Genomic DNA, 23482 nt, shown 5'->3' on the forward strand with positions numbered 1-23482 from the left:
TACATTTTCTCAACAAAGAGTAAAAGCACTGGTAAATAAATTCTTCCTCACAAATTGTGAAGATGCCTCTCTTTAACCACCTCAATACCGGACCTATTCTAGCATGTCTCTCCTACATGTACAAATCATCATTTTTTTGCTAGAAAATTATTTAGAGCACCCCCCTCCCTTTTTTCTTACCTGAATCCGATCGTTTGACTGTGTCAGCGACTTCTCTCATAATTTATTTTTTTATATATATAATTTTAGTTTTTATCAGTGTGTTTTCTTTCCGTTTGAAATTGGGCCCCACTTCAATGATGGATTGTTTTTTTGTTTTGTTTTTTCAATTCCTGAAGTTAAGCTCTAAACACTTCTGTACCGCCCACCGTCGTTTTACATGATGAATTTGAAGGAGGATATCATTGTTATGTCAGCAGCTAGCTGCCATAACCCCGGTATCCTCATGTTCAGCTGGCGGTTCTCTACAACAGTGGTCATCAACCCTGTCCTCAGGGCCCACTAACAGGCCAGGTTTTATGTATTACCTTGGGGAGATGAAGACTAGAATACTGCAATCACTGAGCAGAAAATTATATCACCTGTGATGTATTTCAGTTATCTTGCAAACCTGGCATGTTAGTGGGCCCTGAGGACAGGGTTGATGACCACTGCTCTACAAGATAAAAGTGGTCTCTGTGACGGATTCGTAGCGAGATCCCTTTTATCGGCGGCGGAATAGGGGCACCCCCTGATGCCCTACCAGAGCCGCAGAGGTTATCGCGTCTGTCCCCTTGCTGGGTATGGAGCCGAGTGAGGGGAAGATGGCCCCCACCACCAGATCTCCTGTTTCAGACGTCCTGTCATGTGTTTTTTTTTTTTTTTTTATTACAAGGGATGTTTACATCCCCTGTAATAGGAATAAAAGTGACACAATTTTTTATTTTTTTTCAAACAGTGTACAAAAAAAAAGAAAAAAGTAAAAAAAAAAGTAAAATAAGAAGACATTTTTTTTTAACTCGCCCGTCCCGACAAGCTCGTGTGCAGAAGCGAATGCATATGTGACTAGTACCCGCATATGAAAATGGTGTTCAAACCACATATGTGAGGTATCGCCATGATCGGCAGAGCGAGAGCAATAATTCTAGCCCTAGGCCTCCTCTGTAACTTAAAACATGCAACTTGTAGAATTTTTTAAACGTCGCTTATGGAGACTTTTAAGGGTAAAAGTTTTGCCGCCATTCCACGAGCGGCCCAAATTGGGCAAACTTTACTGTTGTCTTCTTTTTTAATTCAAAAGAGTGTATTTTTTTTTCCAAAAAAAGTGCGCTTGTAAGACCGTTCCACAAATACAGTGTGACAAAGTATTGCAACAACTGTCATTTTATTCTCTAGGGTGTTCGAAAAAAAAAAAGTATGATTTTTGGGGGTTCTAAGTAATTTTCTAGCAAAAAAAAACAGTTTTTAACTTGTAAACAACAAATCTCAGAAAGAGGCTCAGTCTTTAAGTGGTTAAAGCTATTTTATGGCTTGTTAAGAATATGTAAATACCCTTTGTCCATAGTCTGGTACTGTACCAAGCCTATAATAAGTTTAGTAAATAACAGTATGTATGGGTTTCTCAGGTTTCTTTTTACACCTTTCTGCTGCAGCTGTCATGTGATCTGCTGTCTCCTCACTGTGTGCATATTAGCATGCAGTTAACCTGATTAATTAAAGTGGTTGTAAACCCTTACAAACCACTTTGACCTACAGGTAAGCCTAGATTAAGGCTTACCTGTAGGTTCAAGAAATATCTCCTAAACCTACACGGTTTAGGAGATATTTGCCGAGAGACAGCGGCATGCACGCGCACTGAGCGCGCCGCTGTCAACGGCAATATGCCGCGAGTGGCGGCTCCCATGCACATGCGCGGGAGTGACGTCATCGCGGCTTCGTTGAATGACAGAGGTGGAGCAGCGAGACCCACCGAAAAGATGGATGCTCCGGACTACAGGGGACAGCGGTGACATCGCTGGCTCCTGTGTCAGGTAAGTGACACATAATGGGCTACTATGCGATGCATAGTAGTCCATTATGCTTTACCTTTGCAGGGAATCAAAGAGGAAGTCAACTCATCAGGGTTTACTTCCTCTTTAATACTAGATCCACTCACTGAAATCTTCTGTTACCCGTGAATCAGTATTTTACCTCCACCTGAAATTGTTCCAATATCTTTTCCAATATCACTTCTCATGGAATCTGTTATCACCATTCAGTGGTATGGTGTAGTTTTGTAAATATTAGGGGTGAAGATGTTTTTGGGAGCCTTCTTTCTTTCCTGTATAAAATTTTGTGGTCTTTTTCCACTTCACCACATGAATTAGACAATTTGTGTTCACAACTTGTTTGTAGTAGAACAGGCCAGACACATTAAAAGAGAAGTATGGGAAATCAAAATATAAACCTTTATACTCATGTAGGTGGATGCAGTTTGATGCTGCATCTGTCTCCCCGCTGCCTCTAAGACCGAGAACCGAGTGATCAAAGACTACTGATCGCTCAGTTCTTGGTCTTCAGTGAGCAGAGAACCAGTGACTGTCATTCACTGGCTCTTTTCTCTGCTCCTCCAGTGCTCACTGGAGCGCTGGGCTGTGAAAGGGGGGCCGGGCAGCTGGCTCAAGCTCTCAGCAGCACGCTGAGAGGCTGAGTCAGCTGCCGGTCAGGCATCTGGGTGTAACCTGACATTAAAGTCAAGATTGATCCAGAGCCTGGATAGGTGGAGTCAAGTCTGCTAACAGCTTGCTGTCGGCTTAATATGGGTTACAGGAGTGCAGAACTAAGGTCACTCCTGTGACTCGCAGGAGAAGTAGGGTCCAAAACCGCTTTGGCCCTACTTTTCTTTTAAGATTTTCCGGCAAGTTGAAAATTCCTTGTATGACATAATGAGCACTTTTGATATTGGATGCACTCCTTGTCTCCCACTCCTAAAGGATCTAATCCTTACCAAAGCTTTGGTTTTTGCTCTGTATAACCATCCAAAAGGCCCTTTAGGGCTGCAAGGCATTATTGCGTAGTAAAGTAGACCATGCTAAAGGACAAGTCCAAAATTTACCCCCTGAATATATGAAACTAAGCCATGCCACACCCCTCTTCAGCTTTGCACAAGTGCTTGCATATTTCCGCAGCTGGCTCTCCAGTTTTTTACATCCTAGCTGATAAAAATCTAGGGCTAAAATGTTAACACCCGTGCAGTAATGTCCCATAGACTTGAATAGAATGGATTGTACTGCTAAAGCATTGTACAGCCTGGCACTAGATTTTTACTGGTAGAAATCTAGACAGTGGGAGAGGCCTCTGTTGTTGGCGTTAAGTAAACAACTGTGGGGGAATGATGGTTCAGCTGTGTACTTATGTGGGGCTAGAAGCAGTGCGATATTGCTTATTGCAGAACTTGTCCTTCAATTTTGTCCTTTAATTCAACCATTTTGAATAGACTGGCAGCCCACCCTTAATGCACTTCCCTTTTTTCTTTTTTTTTTTTACGCGTTCCATCATAATAATAAAACACAGTTTACTTTTTCCTGTCGGTAATTATTAAAAAAAATTAAAGGCAGCTTAATTACTTTGAAATCAAAATAGTAATAAAAAAAACTTTATAAACCTATTTCTTCTCATCTTATGCAAGGTTATCTCAGCAGGTGTATTGCTTCCAAACCTCAAATGTTGGTCACGTAAGAGTGTTATTTTAATGTAGCAGAGAATGCTAGGTTAAAGCCTCTGGACAACATCTGGAGTTTGACTACTACAGCTAATTAATGAGCCAGCCGGGGAAGCAATTACATAAAGCAAAGCACAGAGTAACAAACATCAATAAAAGATAAGTATTCATAGAGGGCAGCTGAAGATTTGGGAATAAGGGATCAAAAAACATCAAATCAACTTTTATTCACAGAAACTTCAAACAAGAGCTCATCCAGGTTGCATCTCTTTAGATGTAAGCGACAGGGATAGTAATTCACTTGTTGAAGATCTTTCCCTTAATTCATAATAAGGCTAGGGATATGAATTTTTACTTTTTTTTCTCTGGGTGATCTTAATGTCCTGTTACAAAAAATATTTAAAGAGTAAAAGCAAACAAAAGAACGAAGAACTAGTTACCAGTGTTGCCTGTGGTCTCCCTGTAGCAATTAAGGCAGAGAAGGCCCCTAACCCAAAATAATTTTGATGAGACTTTGGTTTAGGGCTGAAACAACTAATCAATTAATCGACAACTAATCGATTATGAAATTAATCGATTACTGTTTTCATAATCGATTAATCGGCCAGTAACAAAATGGGGTTAAAGTTAGTGAGTCTGATGATATTTACCAGATTGACACTTTAATAGTATATCTCTCCTCTAATTGTATATGCAGTATATATCCTCTAATAGCATATACAGTATATCTCACCTCTAGTATATACAGTGTATCTCACCTCTAATAGTATATACAGTATATTTCTCTTCTAATGGTGTATACAGTACATCTCTCCTCTGATGGTATATACAGTGTATCTCCTCTAATAGTATGTACAGTATATCTCCTATAATGGTATATGCAGTACATCTCTCCTCTAATAGTATATAGAGTATATAGCATATATATATATATATATATATATATATATATATATATATATATATATATATATATATATACCCTCTAATACATACAGTACCGTATATACTCGAGTATAGGCCGACCCGAATATAAGCCGAGGCCCCCAATTTACCCCCAAAAAACTGGAAAACTTATTGACTCGTGTATAAGCCGAGGGTGAGACATGGCTGTCCATCCCTGTGTGTCCGTCCATCCCTGTGTGTGTGTCCGTCCATCCATCCCTGTGTGTGTGTCCATCCATCCATCCATCCATCCATCCCTGTGTGTGTGTCCGTCCATCCATCCCTGTGTGTGTATCCATCCATCCATCCCTGTGTGTGTGTGTGTGTGTGTGTATTCATCCATCCATCCATCCCTGTGTGTGTGTGTGTGTATCCATCCATCCATCCATCCATCCCTGTGTGTGTGTGTGTGTGTGTGTGTGTGTGTGTCCGTGCAGCCTTGTGTGTGTGTCCAGCCTACCTGTGTCCCAAGCCTCCGTCCCGAGCCGCCGTCGTCCCGAGCCTCCTCCGTCCCGTGCCTCCTCCGTCCCGTGTCGTGCCGATGGATCGCCGCTCCAGGATCGCCGCTCTTCTCGGCGGCCATTCTACAATTCAAAAGCCGCGCCTCCGCCTCCGCCTGTGATAGGCGGAACACTCAATTTCCCAGCAGCCTGTGTTCCGCCTATCACGGACATCCTCTCATACTCGTCCGTAGTATGAGAATGAGCGGATGTCCGTGATAGGCGGAACACTGACTGCTGGGAAATTCAGTGTTCCGCCTATCACAGGCGGAGGCGGAGAAGGAGGCGCGGCTTTTGAATTTTAATGTCCGCCGTCTGTCTGCTCGATACGCTGATCGAGCAGTCAGACAGCGGTGACTCGAGTATAAGCCGAGGGGGCACTTTCAGCCTCAAAAAGAGGCTGAAAATCTCGGCTTATACTCGAGTATATACGGTATATCTCTTCTATCTGTTATTCTCAGAGTGGATTAGATATTTTGCTCCAAAGCCATATAGTTGCTTATTTGTATTTACAACTGCATATAGAGATATTTAAGAATAAATTGCCTTTTTTTTTAACTTTACATATTAACTAAATTATACACCACACTTTTTTTTTTAAGGTTATTAACTGATTAATCGAAACAATAATCGGTCAACTAATCGATTATGAAAATAATCGTTAGTTGCAACCCTACTTTGGTTCTATTATGCAGGCTTGTTTTGCTACCCTAATTTTGAAGGAGATTTTGTGGTTTTAATTTTTACATACAGTTCCTTTCGAAAAAGTATTCATACCCCATGAAACTGTCCACATTTTGTCATGTTACAGCCAAAAATGTAAATGTATTTTATTGGGACATTATGTGATAGGCCAACACAAAGTGGCACATAATTGTGATGTGGAAGGAAAATGATAAATGGTTTTCAATTTTTTTTTTGACAAATATGTGAAAAGTGTGGCGTGCATTTGTATTCAGCCCCCTTGAGTCAATACTTTGTAGAACCACCTCCTTTTGGGTATGTCTCTACCAGCTTTGCACATCTAGAGAGTAAAAATGTTGCCCGTTCTTTTTTGCAAAATCGCTCAAGCTCTGTCAGATTGGATGGAAAGATTCCCTTACCTGAGCTGTGGATCTCTGCATCGCCTCAAGAGTTACCATGGGACTCTTGGCTGCTTCTCTAATTAATGCTCTCCTTACCCAGCCTGTCAGTTTAGGTGGACAGCCGTGTCTTGGTAGGTTTGCACTTGTGTCATACTCTTTATTTTTGGATAATGGATTGAACAGTGCTCCGTAAAATGTTCAAAGCTTGGGATTTCTATTTAATAACCAAATCCTGCATTTTTCTTCCACTTCACAAATATGTGCCACTTTGTGTTGGTCTGTTACATAAAATCCCAATAAAAGACATTTAAAATGATTGTAAGGGTTCCTTTTTTTTTTTCCATAACAAACACAGACTGTTCCTCGTGGCTCTCTTCTGACTCTGTAGGATTTGAATTTGGTTCTCTCTTCACTTAAAGCTTATTTTGAACTTATTGATAATCCCACTTTTACTCTCACTCAAATGGTTGCATTTCTTGTTGCTTGCTATCACATCTGCAAAGTGTCTGAGCTGGCAGCCTTATGTAAAGAACCCTTTTCTGGTCCTATACAAGGACAAGGTTGTGTTGAGACCCAGAACTTCACCTCCTAAGGTAGTGTTGAACTTTCACCTGAACATCATTTTCGCATCTCTGTCCAGCTCCAATTCCCCAGAAGGAGATCTCCCTCCTTTGCCTGGATGGTTCATTCAGAAAGACTGACTCTTTTTGTCTTTCCTGATGATCCTCATAAAGGAGAACTATCTTTTTGTTTCACCATTTCTTGGTGACTCAGACGCCCCGAGCCCCCCCGTTTTACTTACCTCACCCCTCGAAAGTCCCGTGCTCGTCCCCCGACGTCCTTTCCACCGTTCAGCCTGGCCACTGATTGGCTGGAGTGGATGGATGGAAAGCAGCGCAGCCATTGGCTCGCGCTGCTGTCAATCACATCCACTGACGCGGAGCGCCGAGGGGCGGGGCCGTGTGATACAGGGAGCAGCTATAGCCCGCAGATGCTTCTCACAATGCGAGGGAGCTCGCATGAATGTGAGAAGCACCTGCAGGAGGAAGCCGAGACAGCCGTCGAGGGACCCCAGAAGAGCAGGTTCGGGGCCACTCTGTGCAAAACGAGCAGCACAGTGGAGGTAAGTATAACATGTTTGTTATTTTAAAAAAAAAATTCACTTTACAATCCCTTTAACAAAATGGTAAAATGTGCAATAGCATGTTAAGCAATATTCATTGTTTGGAAAATAATATATAGACTGGAAAGAAATGTTTGGGCACTTAGCTTGACTCAACCTTTATAAATGCATCTCAGGAAATTGGAAGTGTTGCCCGTAAACACTGAAGGTGCTTTTCGGGCATTTTAGTGCTAAAAATAATGCCTGTAAAGAGCTTGAAAAGCACCTCTCAAGCTACCCCGGCCTGAAAGCATGAGTGCTTTGACTGGGGCGGTGCGCTTGCAGGACCAAAAAAAAGCCCTGCATGCAGCATCTTTGGAGCAGTGCAGGAGCATTGTATACTCCTTAACCGCCCCTGCCCATTGTAATCAATGGGAAGAGCTGCCAAAGCGCTGCTTTGCGGGCGCTTTTAACCCCTTGTTAACCTTAGGGGTTTAAAGTTCCCCGCCCTGCCTGCACAGTGCTGGTAAAGGGATTATAAATACTAGCGGCACTTTACCGCTAACGAGGCCACGATACCAATGTGAAGGGGCTCGGAGACCTTGTGTTTTTTGTTTCTCTCATTTTTTTTTATAGATCGTCCTTTGTAAGTTTTCTATGTTTGGAATTTTTCCTGTATTATTAATTTACCGTAGATCTGTTACAATTTATTTCCTTAAGCCCTGTTTAAATGACTATAATTTAATTCTAATATATTTCCACCATATACACTGTGATGAAATGTAATGAAACTCTTCCAATAAAGATGTTTTCATATTTGAATTTGGGGTCTTTATGTTAAACAATCGCTTTGCTAGCATATATCCCTTAGGAAAATGCAAGCCTAAAAACATTCTGTACATCAAAACATGATCATTCAATCTGGCCAATTACAAAACAATTGCAGATGCCAGCATAATATGCATGGTTTTATTCTGTGCCAATTTCATATGCAGAAAACACAATCTGTGTATCATTTTCGGGTTCCTCTCACCCAAGGGATGTCCGATGGCTTGAAGATTTTTATGTATTTTATTTTTTTCGTGCAGACAAGAACACAGATGGCATTTATCAGTAGCAGAGAGCGAGGAATTCTAGAAATGTGTGTAGCAGCTACTCAATACATTTATGCATTGCTCTTGTTTAGGCTGAACAGAATCTATGCATATTATTTTATAGTCCTATGTCATTTGGAACATTCTAATTGTTTTATCAATACTGAATTTAAAATAGGGCTCCAACTAACAATTATTTTCATAATTGATTCGTTGGCTGATTTTATTGTTTTGATGAATCGATTAATCAGATAATCTTGAAAAAAAAGTGTGGTGTATAATTTAGTAAAGTTTAAAAAAAAGGCAATTTTATTCTTAAATATCGATATCCAGTGGTAAATATTAATAACCATCTATATGGTTAGGGAGCAAAATCTCTAATCTACTTTTAGAATAACAGACAGAAGATATACAGTGCCTTGCGAAAGTATTTGGCCCCCTTGAACTTTTCAACCTTTTGCCACATTTCAGGCTTCAAACATAAAGATATCAAATTTTTATTTTTTGTGAAGAATCACCAACAAGTGGGACACAATTGTGAAGTGGAACGAAATCTATTGGATTTTTGAAACTTTTTTTTAACTAATAAAAAATGAAAAGTGGGGCGTGCAAAATTATTCGGCCCCCTTGCGTTAATACTTTGTAGAGCCACCTTTTCTGCGATTACAGCTGCAAGTCGCTTGGGGTATGTCTCTATCAGTTTTGCACATCGAGAAACTGAAATTCTTGCCCATTCTTCCTTGCAAAACAGCTCGAGCTCAGTGAGGTTGGATGGAGAGCGTTTGTGAACAGCAGTTTTCAGCTCTTTCCACAGATTCTCGATTGGATTCAGGTCTGGACGTTGACTTGGCCTTTCTAACACCTGGATACGTTTATTTGTGAACCATTCCTTTGTAGATTTTGCTGTATGTTTGGGATCATTGTCTTGTTGGAAGATAAATCTCCGTCCCAGTTTCAGGTCTTTTGCAGACTCCAACAGGTTTTCATCCAGAATGGTCCTGTATTTGGCTGCATCCATCTTCCCCTCAATTTTAACCATCTTCCCTGTCCCTGCTGAAGAAAAGCAGGCCCAAACCATGATGCTGTCACCACCATTTTTGACAGTGGGGATGGTGTGTTGAGGGTGGTGAGCTGTGTTGCTTTTACGCCAAACATATCGTTTTGCATTGTGGGCAAAAAGTTCGATTTTGGTTTCATCTGACCAGAGCACCACCTTCCACATGTTTTGTGTGTCTCCCAGGTGGCTTGTGGCAAACTTTAGACTTTTTATGGATAATGGCTTTCTTCTTGCCACTCTTCCATAAAGGCCAGATTTGTGCAGTGTACGACTGATTATTGTCCTATGGACAGACTCTCCCACCTCGGCTGTAGTTCTCTACAGTTCATCCAGAGTGATCATGGGCCTCTTGGCTGCATCTCTGATCAGTCTTCTCCTTGTTTGAGCTGAAAGTTTAGAGGGACAGCCAGGTCTTGGTAGATTTGCAGTGGTCTGATACTCCCATTTCAAAATGATCGCTTGCACAGTGCTCCTTGGGATGTTTAAAGCTTGGGAAATCTTTTTGTATCCAAATCCGGCTTTAAACTTCTCCACAACAGTATTACGGACCTGCCTGGTGTGTTCCTTGGTCTTCATGATGCTCTCTGCGTATTCAACAGAACCCTGAGACTATCACAGAGCAGGTGCATTTATACAGAGACTTGATTACACACAGGTGGATTCTTTTTATCACCATCAGTCATTTAGGACAACATTAGATCATTCAGAGATCCTCGCTGAACTTCTGGAGTGAGTTTGCTGCTCTGAAAGTAAAGGGGCCGAATAATTTTGCACGCACCATTTTTCAGTTTTTTATTTGCTAAAAAAGTTTAAAATATCCAATAGATTTCGTTCCACTTCACAATTGTGTCCCACTTGTTGGTGATTCTTCACAAAAAATACAAATGTTATATCTTTATGTTTGAAGCCTGAAATGTGGCAAAAGGTTGAAAAGTTCAAGGGGGCCGCAAGGCACTGTACACTGTAAATACTAATAGAGGCTGAATCTGGTAAATATCCGACTCAGATTTTTTTATTTATAGAAAAAAAAAATGAGACACTTTTGATAATTTTCAGACAGAATTGTAATATATTATATGCTGGCCATACAAAAACAATGTCTTTCTTAAAAGAAAAATATATATATATATATATATATATATATTTATTTTTTTAAGAACGGACAGTATATGAACGGAATGTTAAACGCAAGTGAAATTTTTAAACAACATTCTTTCATTTAGCGAATGTACAAAGATTTTTTTGTATGAACATTCTCGTCTGAAAATTGATGTGTGTGGCCAGCATAAGGCTCGGGTCACACCTATGCAGTTTGCTTTTGATCCGTTTCTACAGTGCGTTTTGCATTTTTGCACATGCGATTTTGCTGTGTTTTGCATTTATGCTTTTTTTTTGGTCAATTTGTTTTTGGGCAGATTAAAAAACGCAAATCGCTGCAAAAACTTTCTATATGCTTTTCCATTCCAACTTACTGCAGGTTCTCCATTGAAGTCTATTGAATCAAAACAAAAACAAAAATCACTGTTGTGCATCATTGACCCTTTCCAAATACGCAGTGGCTGAAAAAAGCATAGATGTGAACGTGTCCCATAGGAAACCATGTTAAATGAACTGTAGTGTGTTTCTGCAAAAAGCACAAAAAAACGCATAGGTGTGAACCAGTCCTAAGACCTTTAGTAGCAGCAGCATGCTTTTTTTTTTTTTTTTTTCCTTTTTGTATCACCTGTCATAATGGGGTTAAAAAAAAATCCCTTTATACTATAAAAAGAGCACATAATCGCTACAATAAGGGGTTAATTTAAACAGTGAAAAGGTGACTGTAATAATATATATTACCTTTTATCATATATATAATAATGCTCCCAGAAGTAGGATATATGGGCATCTTAACTAGGAGTTAGACATGAAGCTATATGAAGAGTGGAAGGGGAGATATAAATATTTTATATTAAAGTAGTACTAAAAGCTTTATTTCATGGCTTTCATTTAAATATATTGCACAATGCTGGTAAAAGTCTTTACTTTAAATGTAATTATAATGTCTTATATTACCTCCAGCCTGCACCTTCTCTGGGTTAAAGTGTTTGTTTTAAAAAAAACATGTTATGCTTCCCTGCTCTGTGTAATGGTTTTGCACAGAGCAGCTCTGATTTTCGACTTCTAGAGTCCCCCACCGACGCTTCTGGCTCTTCCTTACTACAGAGTATCCCAATAGCAAGCTGCAAAGTATAGTATAGAGTGCCCCTATAGCAAGGTAAAAAAAAATCTCTGCCTTTTAGAACCACTCACTTCCTGCCCAGGACTACATGTCCCATGAGACATTGCTCCTCACATTTTCAAGTTCCCGGGCACTTATTGACATGTATGGATGGTGTACTAAGCTGTGTGTGCTGCACTGTATCTCCTGATATGTAAACAAATAATACATTCTGTATGCAGGCTAACTAATCGGCTGTCCGATTAATCGATTAAGAAAATAGTTGACCACTATTTTCATAATCAATTAGTTGACTATTAACCGATTAGTTGTTTTGGCCCTAATTTAAATCTGAATTCAAGACATACGGCTAAATGTACCATTGAAATGCATCTATGGGAGCTTGTTATTGTGTCAAAGAATTTCTGTCCAGCCAGTCCTGGTATATGCAGGGGTGTGCCTAGTCTTTTTTCTGTCTGTGCAAAATGGCGCAGCAGACGTTACTACAGGCATTTACATACAGTACATTTGCATGCACATGCACAATTTTAAATGAAAAATTATTTATATACAGGAAGCTTTATGATAAGGGAGTAACACAATTAAGAAGGATTTGTTCATTAGTAAAACAATTTATGTACTTGTATAACTAACGACAACATTTAGTCTGGCTAAAGTGTGGCATGGGGCAAAGTGACGGCTAGGTAGATTAGTAGCCTTTAAAGTGGCTCTTAAGCCTAAAGTTTTTTCACCCCAGCGGGACTCAGGAGCGAGCTTGCACGGGTACATCCCATGGAAAGCCGCATATCATGGGGACACCGGCCGAAGAGGAGAGGCCTGGAGCACTGATGGGGAACCATAGAAAAGGAGGACCGGGACTGCTCTGTGGAAAATCATTGCACAGAGCAGGTAAGTATAACATGTTTGTTATTTTAATTAAAAAAAACAAAGGTTTGCAACCACTTTAACAGTGCTAGTTGTGTGTCATTCATTGTCTCCTCCATTCACCCATGCTGCCACTGATTCCTCCAGTCTCTTTGCCTGGCCTCCGAGACAGCACAAGTGCACTCCTCCCAACACGGGGGTTAACCCCTGCACACTCTGCCACCCTATTCCAATTTTACTCACCTTTACATTCCCTGCCACCCTCTTCCATCACTGCTTACCTCTGCATCCCCTGGCACCCTCTTTCAACACTGTTCACTTACATTTTTACTTACTTTTTCCCAAAAAGTCCCTATGCATTACAGTGCTCAATACAGTAACACACTGCGATTTTTGTTTTTGTAAAAAAAAAAAAAAAATTACTTTTTCAGATGATCGTACATCTTTCCTCTCTGTTATGCAGACATCAGGTACCGAGCATTGGATGTGCAGCCCTGGAAACTCAGGAACAAGCAGTCAGCTTCCTTCTATACCTTAACATTACAGTACAGTGCACCCTCTTTTGTAGGTTGCACCCCGAACCGTGAACGTGGGTAGAGAATAAAAGCAAGTTTTTCTTGGTGAGTTTCCAGGGCTGCGCATCCAACCCTTGGTGCATCTTGCCATCTGCAGAACAACGTAGGAAGGAATCATGTCAGATAATATTGATGTCTCAGTATCCGCTCACCTCCTGTCCTGGTGACCATGCTCATTGGATCAGGAACTAAAGAAATCTTCCTCACTTGACCAGTGAAGTGAGGGAAATCCTCCCTTTTAGAGATACAGTGGTAAAGTCCTACTCTAATGCCTGGAATCCTACTTCAATTAAAAACACCATTGGGGTATGTTCGATTATAGAGCCCCCATGGTTCTGGCACATGCTTATTCTGAGATTTATGTAGGAGATATATTTTTTAGTGATTCAATTTTGCATAAATCAGCCCCGATCCTCCTCTTTTTGGGTCCCCCGCTAGCGATCCTGGCTCCTCCCCCTGCTGAATATCCCAATACCAAACCTCTTGCTATGGGGGTACTTCGGCAGGCTCACTCCTGAGGCCACACTCCTGTGACTGCATACACACATGGAGAGCGGCTCGGCCCCATCCCCACTTTCTTGTAGTTAGCTCCCTGGCTGTGATTGACAGCAGTAGGAGTCGATGGCTCCCGCTGCTGTGTAAGCCATTGAGGAGAAAGAGACCCCGGAGAGCCGTTGCTCTCCTGCACATCGCTGAAACCAGATAGAGTTTAAGTACGTATTGGGGGAGGGGGGGGCGGGAAGCTGCACCCAGAAGGTTTTTTGTTTAACCTTAATGCATTGTAATAAACCTTGGCCCTTTAGAACCACTTTAACTCTTTACATATTTGGGTACTGCTCAGATCAGGTTCTTTACTTGTAAACAAGCCTCCATCATCATACTTAGAATGTCAACATGTATTACAGACTTGGCACAAAAGCGGACGTTGCACTCCACTGCTCTTTTACATATTCATATTTTCTTTGAAATTATGTATTTTATCTGCTTATCAAATACCTTTTAATTTCAGCTGAAAGAAGAGGTCGGGAAACTTGAAGACAAAGTTGAATGTGCCAACAATGCTTTGAAAGCCGATTGGGAGAGATGGGCAAAAAACATGAGATCAGACTTGAAAGATACATTTGTAAATATGGCAGATTGCCAGATAAACTATTACGAAGAGGTAAGATTGTTTGATCACTTCTTACGTGGCATCAGTACTACTTGAGATGCAGTATATACGTAACAAAACATTTTATTTCTCACATTATCATCTTGCAGCTGCTGTGATTTAACACTAAGGATTTCACTCTCAGTAATAATGTCTGGTGAAATCTGGTGTTGTAGAACCATGAAATGCAATGATTTGAATTTTATAGTCCCTTTTCCCCGATCACTTTCCCTAACCCCACATCTTCAAGCTGGCATGATGTCTGCTAGGGATTTCATCCACAGCACCAATTGCAGGTTAAGCCTCTTGTAGTGCAGCCATAAAATGCAATGATTTGCTAGACAAGCCCTTGTTTTTGTAGCCGTCTAACTACACTGTGCCAAGCAAGCATGGTGATAGGAGCCTATGCTGTTTAAAAGGGAAAATCCTTATTGTTCATACAGGTAAGAGTTCCAATATTTTTATTTTCTATTTCAAAACTTTTAAGCTGTGTTTTATACTTTCATTTAAAATGGTTATCTCTTTAGGGAGAATTAAACTGTCATTCAGACCCAAATTCTAAGGAACAGACATTTGTGTGCACAGACTATATTCTTTAGCAACAAACATGATACTTGGCCAAGCCATACTGTTATATGTGAGTATTAGGAGGCTGAGAGTGGGGCATCGTGTGTGTGTGTGTGTATGTCCAGCCTTTCATAGATACTGTTGGATACCCTTTGATGTTGGCATCCATTGTTGGTCAACAGATGTTGGAAGGATGGTGCTTGCTTGTTCAAAATAGGAGTGCTTTACGGCTAAACTCAAACAGGTGGCCTGGCTTGCACTGGATTGTTGTATTAAATTGTGATGGCTGCTTATTATTCTGCAGTGCAGCTATTTGTCTTTGTACTACTGTACCTGAGGTGGAGAATGAACCACTTATGGGGCTGACACCTGGTTCTTGCTGGCAGGTACATGCAGCAGTGTGCCAGATACAGGCAGTCCCCTACTTAAAAACATCCGACTTACAAGCGACAACAGACAGTTTCGAGGAAATCTACCCCTAGGAAGGGAAATTTACTCCTGTAAGAGTTAATATTGGAAAAAGGTGTCTCCACTGATGCTTTATCACCAGTCCATGTTTCCTTAACAGCCCAAAATTTTCAAAATCCAATTGTCATTGGGACACAGACAGCAAACAAATGTTACAGGGGTGATAACCCTTCCCTATGCTATCCAAAAAGCTTAACCCCTTCCCGCCGAGCGTACGCAGATGTGCGTACTCGGCTTCCGGGGGTATACCGGGATGATGCCCGCACCTGCAGGCATCATCCCGGTACCGTTTTTTTCAGCAGGCGATTGGCTATCCAGGCATAACAACCGATGCGGCTAAAAGCCGCTCGGCTGTTATGCCGGAGGAGCGGGAGGGGACGTCCCCCCTCTCGCCGCTGTTACCGGTGCTCCCGCTCGATCGGGAGCACCGATTCAAATTCCGCTGCCTCCGGCCGCTGGGGAGAAGCTGGAACGAAGCCGTATTCGGCTTCGTTCCAGTCTCCTCATCGTAAACACGGAAGCGACGTCATGACGTCACTTCCCGTTTACTCGGCTGCCAATGGCGCCGGTTTTAAAAAAAAAAATATACGGTATTCAGAATCCGCCGTTTTCAGCGATCTAAATACATTGAAGTGTAAAGGAGGGGTGGGGGGTCTTTTAGACCCCGATCCCTCCATAAAGAGTACCTGTCACCACCTATTACTGTCACAAGGGATGTTTACATTCCTTGTGACAGCAATAAAAGTGATCAATTTTTTTTTTTTTTATTAAAACAATTTAGTCATTTTAAAATAAATAAAAAAAAAAAAAAAAAATTTTTAAAGCGCCCGCCGTCCCCACAAGCTCGCGAAGCAAAGAAAACGCATACGGAAGTCGCGCCCGCGTATGTAAACGGTGTTCAAATCACACATGTGAGGTATCGCCGCGATCGTCAGAGCGAGAGCAATAATTCTAGCACTAGACCTCCTCTGTAACGCTAACCTGGTAACCGTAAAAAATGTTGAAAACGTAGCCTATTGAGATTTTTAAGTACCGTACTTTGTCGTCAATCCACAAGTGCGCGCAATTATAAAGTGTGACATGTTTGGTATCTATTTACTCGGCGTAACATTATCTTTCACATTACGCAAAAAAATTGGGCTAATTTTACTGTTTTGTTTTTTTTTTATTCATGAAAGTGTCCCTTTTCCCAAAAAGTTACATTTAAAACACCGCTGCGCAAATACCGTGTGACATAAAATATTGCAACAATCGCCATTTTATTCTCTAGAGTATCTGCTAAAAAAATATATATAATGTTTGGGGGTTCCAAGTAATTTTCTAGCAAAAAATATGGATTTAAACTTGTAAACACCAAATTCCAAAAATAGGCTTAGTCATGAAAGGGTTAAAAATAGATTTTTTTGGCTGGTGCTACACTTAAAAAATGGAACTGTTCCGACTTACAAACAGATTCAACTTAAGAACAAACCTACAGTCCCTATCTTGTTTGTAACCCGGGGACTGCTTGTATTTCATGTTATGAGTGCTTGAGACTGTCCACTCTAAGAACAGACTTCCATGCCTGCGTACCTCAATGCCTACATAGGAGTGATCATTATAGTTAAAGTGGAAGTAAACCCATGGATTTATACAGAATTTTTGGATTTTTGGATTTAAAAAAAAAAAAAAAAAAAAAAGCATGCCGGGAATGCTAACTACACATTGGTTGTGCTCTCAGCCAAACTATCAAACCATCCAATGGCTGGTGTCATAACGAATCACATGTGCAGCACCATAGCAGTTGAAGATTAAACAGAGGCAAAGATGGCAACTTCCATGGCTGAAAACGATAGGGGAGTTTACTTCCACTTTAAAGCTACACTTCAGCTGTAAAAGGTATCCTTGACCTGTCCCTCTTTTCAAAGCGCTTTTTGTTTTGTCAGGGGGGATAGGAAATGAGCAATAATATTTACATTATTCCTTGCTTCCTGGTAGCCGGTGCTCTTCCCTCTACCAATGTTCTGAAATGTGCACTGGGCTCTTGCTGTCTACATATACAATACATGACGGCCGGACACTGCAAGGGTAGTTCTTTCCGCTACCTGCCTAGTTAAAGCCTCATTTACACAATGAAAATATTGGATTAATGATCGTCCTTTTTTTTTTTGAAGAGGTAACTAACTTACGAAAATTCTCATATGACTTTGGAAGTGATTTAATTGAATGTGTTGTATTGCAATTCTTTCATTTCCGCGCATGCATGGTCATTTTTGTTGTTTTTTTTTTTCTGGACGAATACTGTACTGATTAACCGGTTCCCGACCGGCGCACGGGCAGGCATATTGGCGTACAGGTACGTCCAATCTTCAATGCCGCCCTGCCATCGCAAGCGCGCCGCCGGCGGTGCGCTCGCGTGCCGGTCGGGACCCCCGTCAGTCAGGTCGCGGGTCCCGCGGACTATCGCCGCGGGCATACCCACGATTGTCTCACGGGCGGCTGAATGGAGGAAATGCCGTGTAAACAGCATTTCCCCATTCTGCCTAGCAACTAGTGATGCTGATCTCTGCTCCATGTGATTTGAGCAGAGATCAGTGTTCGCTAAATGAAAGTCCAGCCCCCCCCCACAGTTAGTAACACACCCCTAGGAACACTTAACCCCTACACTGCCACCCACTGGTTAACCCCTTCACTGTCCGTGTCATTTACACAGGAATCACTGCATTTATATAGCAGTGATTACTGTATAAATGACAATGGTCCCAAAGATGTGTCAAAAATGTCCGATGTGTCCGCCGCAATGTCGCAGTCACAATAAATTAGCTGATCGCCGCCATTACTAGTAAAAAAAAAAAAAAATTGCCATAAAACTATCCCTATTTTGTAAACGCTATAACTTTTGCGCAAACCAATCAATGATTCCTTATTGCGATTTTTTTTTTTTTTTTTTTTTTTTACCAAAAATATGTAGAATACGTATCAGTCTAAACTGAGGGAAAAAAATGTTTTTTTATATATATTTTTGGGGGATATTTATTATAACAAAAAGTAAAAAATAATGAATTTTTTTCAAAATTGTCGCTCTATTTTTGTTTATAGCACAAAAAATAAAAACCGCAGGGGTGATCAAATACCACCAAAAGAAAGCTCTATTTGTGAGAAAAAAAGGACGTCAATTTTGTTTGGGAGTCACGTCGCACGACCGCGCAATTGTCAGTTAAACTGACGCAGTGCCGAATCGCAAAAAGTGGTCTGGTCTTTGACCAGCAAAATGGTCCGGTCTGTAAGTGGTTAAACGAATGAAAATCGTATGAGAACTTTTTTGTGTTTGTCCCTTCGAATAGTTTCAGATAAACTGTCCTGATTGGCTCTGGAAAGCTGTGTACTAATGATCAGATTATCGTATGATCTCTTCAAAAGCATTCTTTTGTTAGATTTTCTGATCATGTGTACTAGGCCTTATGCCCCGTACACACGATCCGAATGTCATACGACCGTTTTCGGTTAATAATCGCAAGTAGAAATTGAATAGCTAAATAAAGTCACGAAAATTCTCGTACGATAGAAAAAAAAAATCTGAGGTGATGTCATGTATTGTAATGTATTTGTATTGTATTTTCAGACGACAACTATACTGACTAAACGAAAATCGTACGGGGAAAATTTCCGTGCATGTCCGATCTAATATCGGATGAACGGTCGTGATCGGCTGTCGAAAGTAGTGTACACGCGATCCGAAAATCGTACGATCCTTCCTTGGACGTCCGTTTTCCTACGATATTCGGATCGTGTGTACGGGCCATAAGGCTTTCCTTGCCTGCTGCCGATATCCATGCTAGTGCTGCTGTTCAACAAACCTCTGCATGCTGTGCACAATATGCCTATCCTAGAACACTAGAGCTACTTCTAGGAGTTGGAGAGGCTTGGCTGTGCCAGGTCTCTGCCTGCATAAGCAACTCCCTTTTAATTACATTGTCCGTATTTGCATATGTCTTTAGCTCCAGGAGTGATTGTTGCAGCTAATTTACAATGAACACAATTCATCAATTTCACCGTAATGTGGGAATGTTTGTTGATGTTCTTAAGCTGAAAAATTGATTTTCTTCCATGCTATCCAATGTAGAAAATTATGCAATTTCAATACAATTTAGACCTAGTAGACGTCTACAAATTATAATATATAAACCCTTCATTTGTATGCGTGTGCTCAGAATTTTCAGCATTGATTGAAATTATGCTCTCCTCACAGAAATCTTTTTCTTATTTATAATAGTGTGAAATTAGCCGTGTCTTTTCAAATCGTTTTTACTAGCCCGGTGCAAGAAGCGCGATCACTGGAAACTATTCAACATTTATACCATGAAATTATATAGAACATCAATTACTTGTAGTGTAATGAAAATAACAGATTCTTAGAGAAGAAAGTGTTTGCCTATCACACAATAAAAGTAGGACTGTTGCCCACAAAAATCCAATTAGATGAAGCACCAGATTTAATTGATGTACCCCCTTTAGGCTATTTTTATTGCATCCTATCACAAATACCATCATTCTATGTGGCTTTACAGTTCTGCATACTTCATATACTAAAGCAAAATCTCAGTAATTTTTTTTTTATTTATAATCGTTTGAGCAGAGGTGTAGCCTCTGTCAATTGTTTAATTTGTCATTATTTTAGTAGAGAGATTTTTCCTCCCTTCCTGTCAAGACAGGAAATGGTAGTCTCCCAATAGTGACACAAAATGTCCACAAAAATAAAACCATCTCGTGTTTCTCTTGTGAGGTGGTCTTTAATTCCACTAGCAGTAGTATTCACATAACACAAGAGATGAAGCCTGAACAAATGGGTATTGTTGTTGAGGTGCGTCTGTTTAAATACAGTGTAAGCAAACAAGCAGGACAAAACTGGATAGCCGCACACTGGAAAGACTTGAAATCCCATCTTTAATTGAAACAACCTGACTCACATCAAAACAAAATAAAAAAATCCACAGCAAAAGGAATAACAGCATTTTCCTGTACCCTGTTTTTCCTTTTGCTGTGGATTTTTTTTATCTTGTTTTGATGTGACCCACGTTGTTTCAATTAAAGATGGGATTTCAAGTCTTTTTCCAGTGTGCGGCTATCCAGAGTTTTGTCCTGCTTGTTTGCTCATGGTGTGTGTAATGGTCAGCACCTGGGGCTCATCAATAGGAGACTTCAGTCTTCAAGAATTACTTTGGAGCGGTGGTTCATCCTTTGTCTATATACAGTCCTGGGAATAGAGGGTGTTCTCCTTTTTAACTGTTACTGTATAGCACTTTTATATAAAACATTGTTGCATATGACAGTAACATCTAGTCTTCTATTGCTCTCCTGTGCATTGAAATACTGCTAAAGTATTGTCTTCTGCTTAGAATAGTGCTGGCTAGAGGATTCACAAAATGATTGTGACCATTAAGTGGAATGGACAGGTTTCAGAATTTATGGATCACTCTTTTGACATTCCACTCTTATTACTCTTTTTTTAAATAGGTCAACCTTGGTATTGTAGTGTCAAAATGGTTAAGGAATCAATCTCTTTAGCTTCTCTTACCCAGAAAAGTTTTTAGTTTTAGGTTTTTGATTTTTACATTAAGTTTTTACATGCTTTTCACAGAAGGCACTTGGGCCTCATTCTATGAGTAGCAAAAGCATACAAAAAGCATTAAAGGTGATTTATTGTTTAATGTTTTTATTGAAGAAAAGGTTTTAACAAGTGTGACGAACGCAGGTGTCAGATCCCTGCCCTCCTCGCTAACTGGCGACAAAGGACCAGCCAACCTCACACCACGCTGTCACTTACGTAACAATGCCACACTCAGCTGCACCCAGCACAAAGATTTTCCAGCTTGCGGGACCACAATCTAGGTGCGGGCAGCCTGAGAGCAATTGTCACTGGGCTAATTGCACAATTAACCCTTTAACTGCCACCACCCCCTTTAAAAAGACAGAGCCGGGGGGGTTCATAATTTTAGCAATACCAATTATAAGTTTAGAATAAGCACCTGCAACACACACTGCCACCACAGACAGGTCTGCTTAGTACCTTACTCTACCACAGTTTTAAGAGACAGGTTCGTTTATAGTTTGCATCAAGAGCTTTAAAGACAAGGTTAACACTTTTCAACATAAGGGTTGGTTATGAAAAAGTCAAGGTTGGTGCGAATAAAACATTTACAGAAAAAGGATGCTTCAAAAAATAAAGACAATATACAGCCACAAAGAAATAAGGTAGAATTGGGAAGGAATAATACTTGCAATTCATGTCCGGGGGTTGATCAGAGTTCTATCGATGAGCAAAGGTAATCGGTTCTCAAACTTGGCAGATGTTCTTGCTTGGATGGTAAAAGGAGAACTGCCCATTGCCTTGGCCTCTCCTCTTTTCTGTGAAATCAAAGGGGGTGTTGGCAGCGACCAGTGACCAATCGTCTGGTCATCTTGATTAGGGGTTGGTTGCTGGGAGGTGTCTACACTCATGACCCTGTCCCAGGTACACTTTGTGATACATATTCATATCTCTGCCTCTCTACTGTTTATAGACTGCAGATATCCATTTCAGTGATCAGCATGATATTTGCTTCAAAACAAGTACACACATGACAGGTTTCCCATTTCAGGGTTACCTAGGAGGAGTAAGGGGTCCCAGTGGCTTCCCACATCACCTGACATAGGGGTGTCTGGACTTGAAATGTTAGAAATTATCTGAGGAAACTAAATATGTCCATATTATGGCTGTGCTATGATTACTTTGGAAGTTATAAAAAAATGTTGAAGTTTCAAAACTATACTAATCTGTCTGCACTCTATGTGGTTTAAGGTATTTACGACGGGTATCTGTTGGTTCTCTAAATGGAGAGAGTGACAGTTTTACAACAGGCCTGAATAGGCCAGGCAACATGAGCCTTGTTTATTGACCTAGCCTGGTTCTGCTTCCTCTGCTGAGATAACCTTTCTTTCCTTTTGAAAATGTTAAAGCGGGAGTCCGCCGGAAGTGCGCGCTTTTTTTTTTTTTTTAAAGCCAGCAGCTACAAATACTGCAGCTGCTGACTTTTAAAATAGTGACACTTACCTGCCCAGCGCGCCCGCGATGTCGGCACCCGAAGCCGATCTCTCGATCGTCTCTCGGGTGCTGCCGCCGCCATCTTGAGTATGAGAATCAGGAAGTGGAGCCTTTCGGCTTCATTTCCCGGTTCCCTACTGCGCATGCGCGAGTCGTGCTGCGCAATGAGGATGGTCCCGCTGCCTCTGGGATCTGTGTGTTTCCAAGCAGGCAGCGGGGGACTTTCGGAAAGGGGCGTAATCTACGCCCCTTTCCGCAGAGAGCTATCCAGGAAGTGGGTGCAGATACCTGTACTGTACAGGTACCTGCACCCCCCTCCCCCCTGAAAGGTGCCAATTGTGGCGCCGGAGGGGGGGAGGATTCCAATGAGCGGAAGGTCCACTTTAGGGTGGACCTCCGCTTTAAAAGCTTTGGATTCCTAAGACAAGGGAGAGGGAAGTTAAGATTGTTCTGTAATGTTGTCTGCGTTCCACACAACATGGCAACTAGTTAAATCTCCTGTCCCGGACGTGATAACGTTACAAGTATTACGCAAAGTATAAGAAGTATAAACATGGTGGTTGCCATATAATATTGGTGTACAAAAAAAAAAAGAGAAAGATAGTAAAGGGTTATCACGTTGCATATAACAAGGTTATACCTTGTAAATGGATGTTGCCATATACAGTGGTGTGAAAAAGTGTTTGCCCCCTTCCTCATTTCCTGTTCCTTTGCATGTTTGTCACACTTAAGTGTTTCGGAACATCAAACCAATTTAAACAATAGTCAAGGACAACACAAGTAAACACAAAATGCAATTTGTAAATGAAGGTGTTTATTATTAAAGGTGAAAAAAAATCCAAACCATCATGGCCCTGTGTGAAAAAGTGATTGCCCCCTAAACCTAATAACTGGTTGGGCCACCCTTAGCAGCAACAACTGCAACCAAGCGTTTGCGATAACGTGCAATGAGGCTTTTACAGCGTCCTGGAGGAATTTTGGCCCACTCATCTTTGCAGAATTGTCCTAATTCAGTTACATTAGAGGGTTTTCGAGCATGAACGGCCTTTTTAAGGTCATACCACAACATCTCAATAGGATTTAGGTCAGGACTTTGGCTAGGCCACTCCAAAGTCTTC

The 23482-nt window shown here is 41.0% G+C and overlaps 1 protein-coding gene across 1 annotated transcript in view; it reads left to right on the plus strand.

The window, feature by feature from the left end:
* The window catches only part of SNX7 (sorting nexin 7), a 204465-nt gene that overhangs the window by 137993 nt on the left and 42990 nt on the right, over positions 1-23482 (plus strand). Inside the window, exon 8 of the mRNA XM_077452874.1 lies at positions 14129-14281. Within this exon, the coding sequence (XP_077309000.1) occupies positions 14129-14281 (153 nt within the window). The remainder of the gene's footprint in view (positions 1-14128; positions 14282-23482) is intronic.

The sequence above is a fragment of the Lithobates pipiens genome, unplaced genomic scaffold (genome assembly GCF_037356315.1).
Source record: "Lithobates pipiens isolate NorthernLeopardFrog02 unplaced genomic scaffold, aLitPip1_a1.2 Scaffold_23, whole genome shotgun sequence".
Taxonomy (NCBI): Eukaryota; Metazoa; Chordata; class Amphibia; order Anura; family Ranidae; genus Lithobates; species Lithobates pipiens.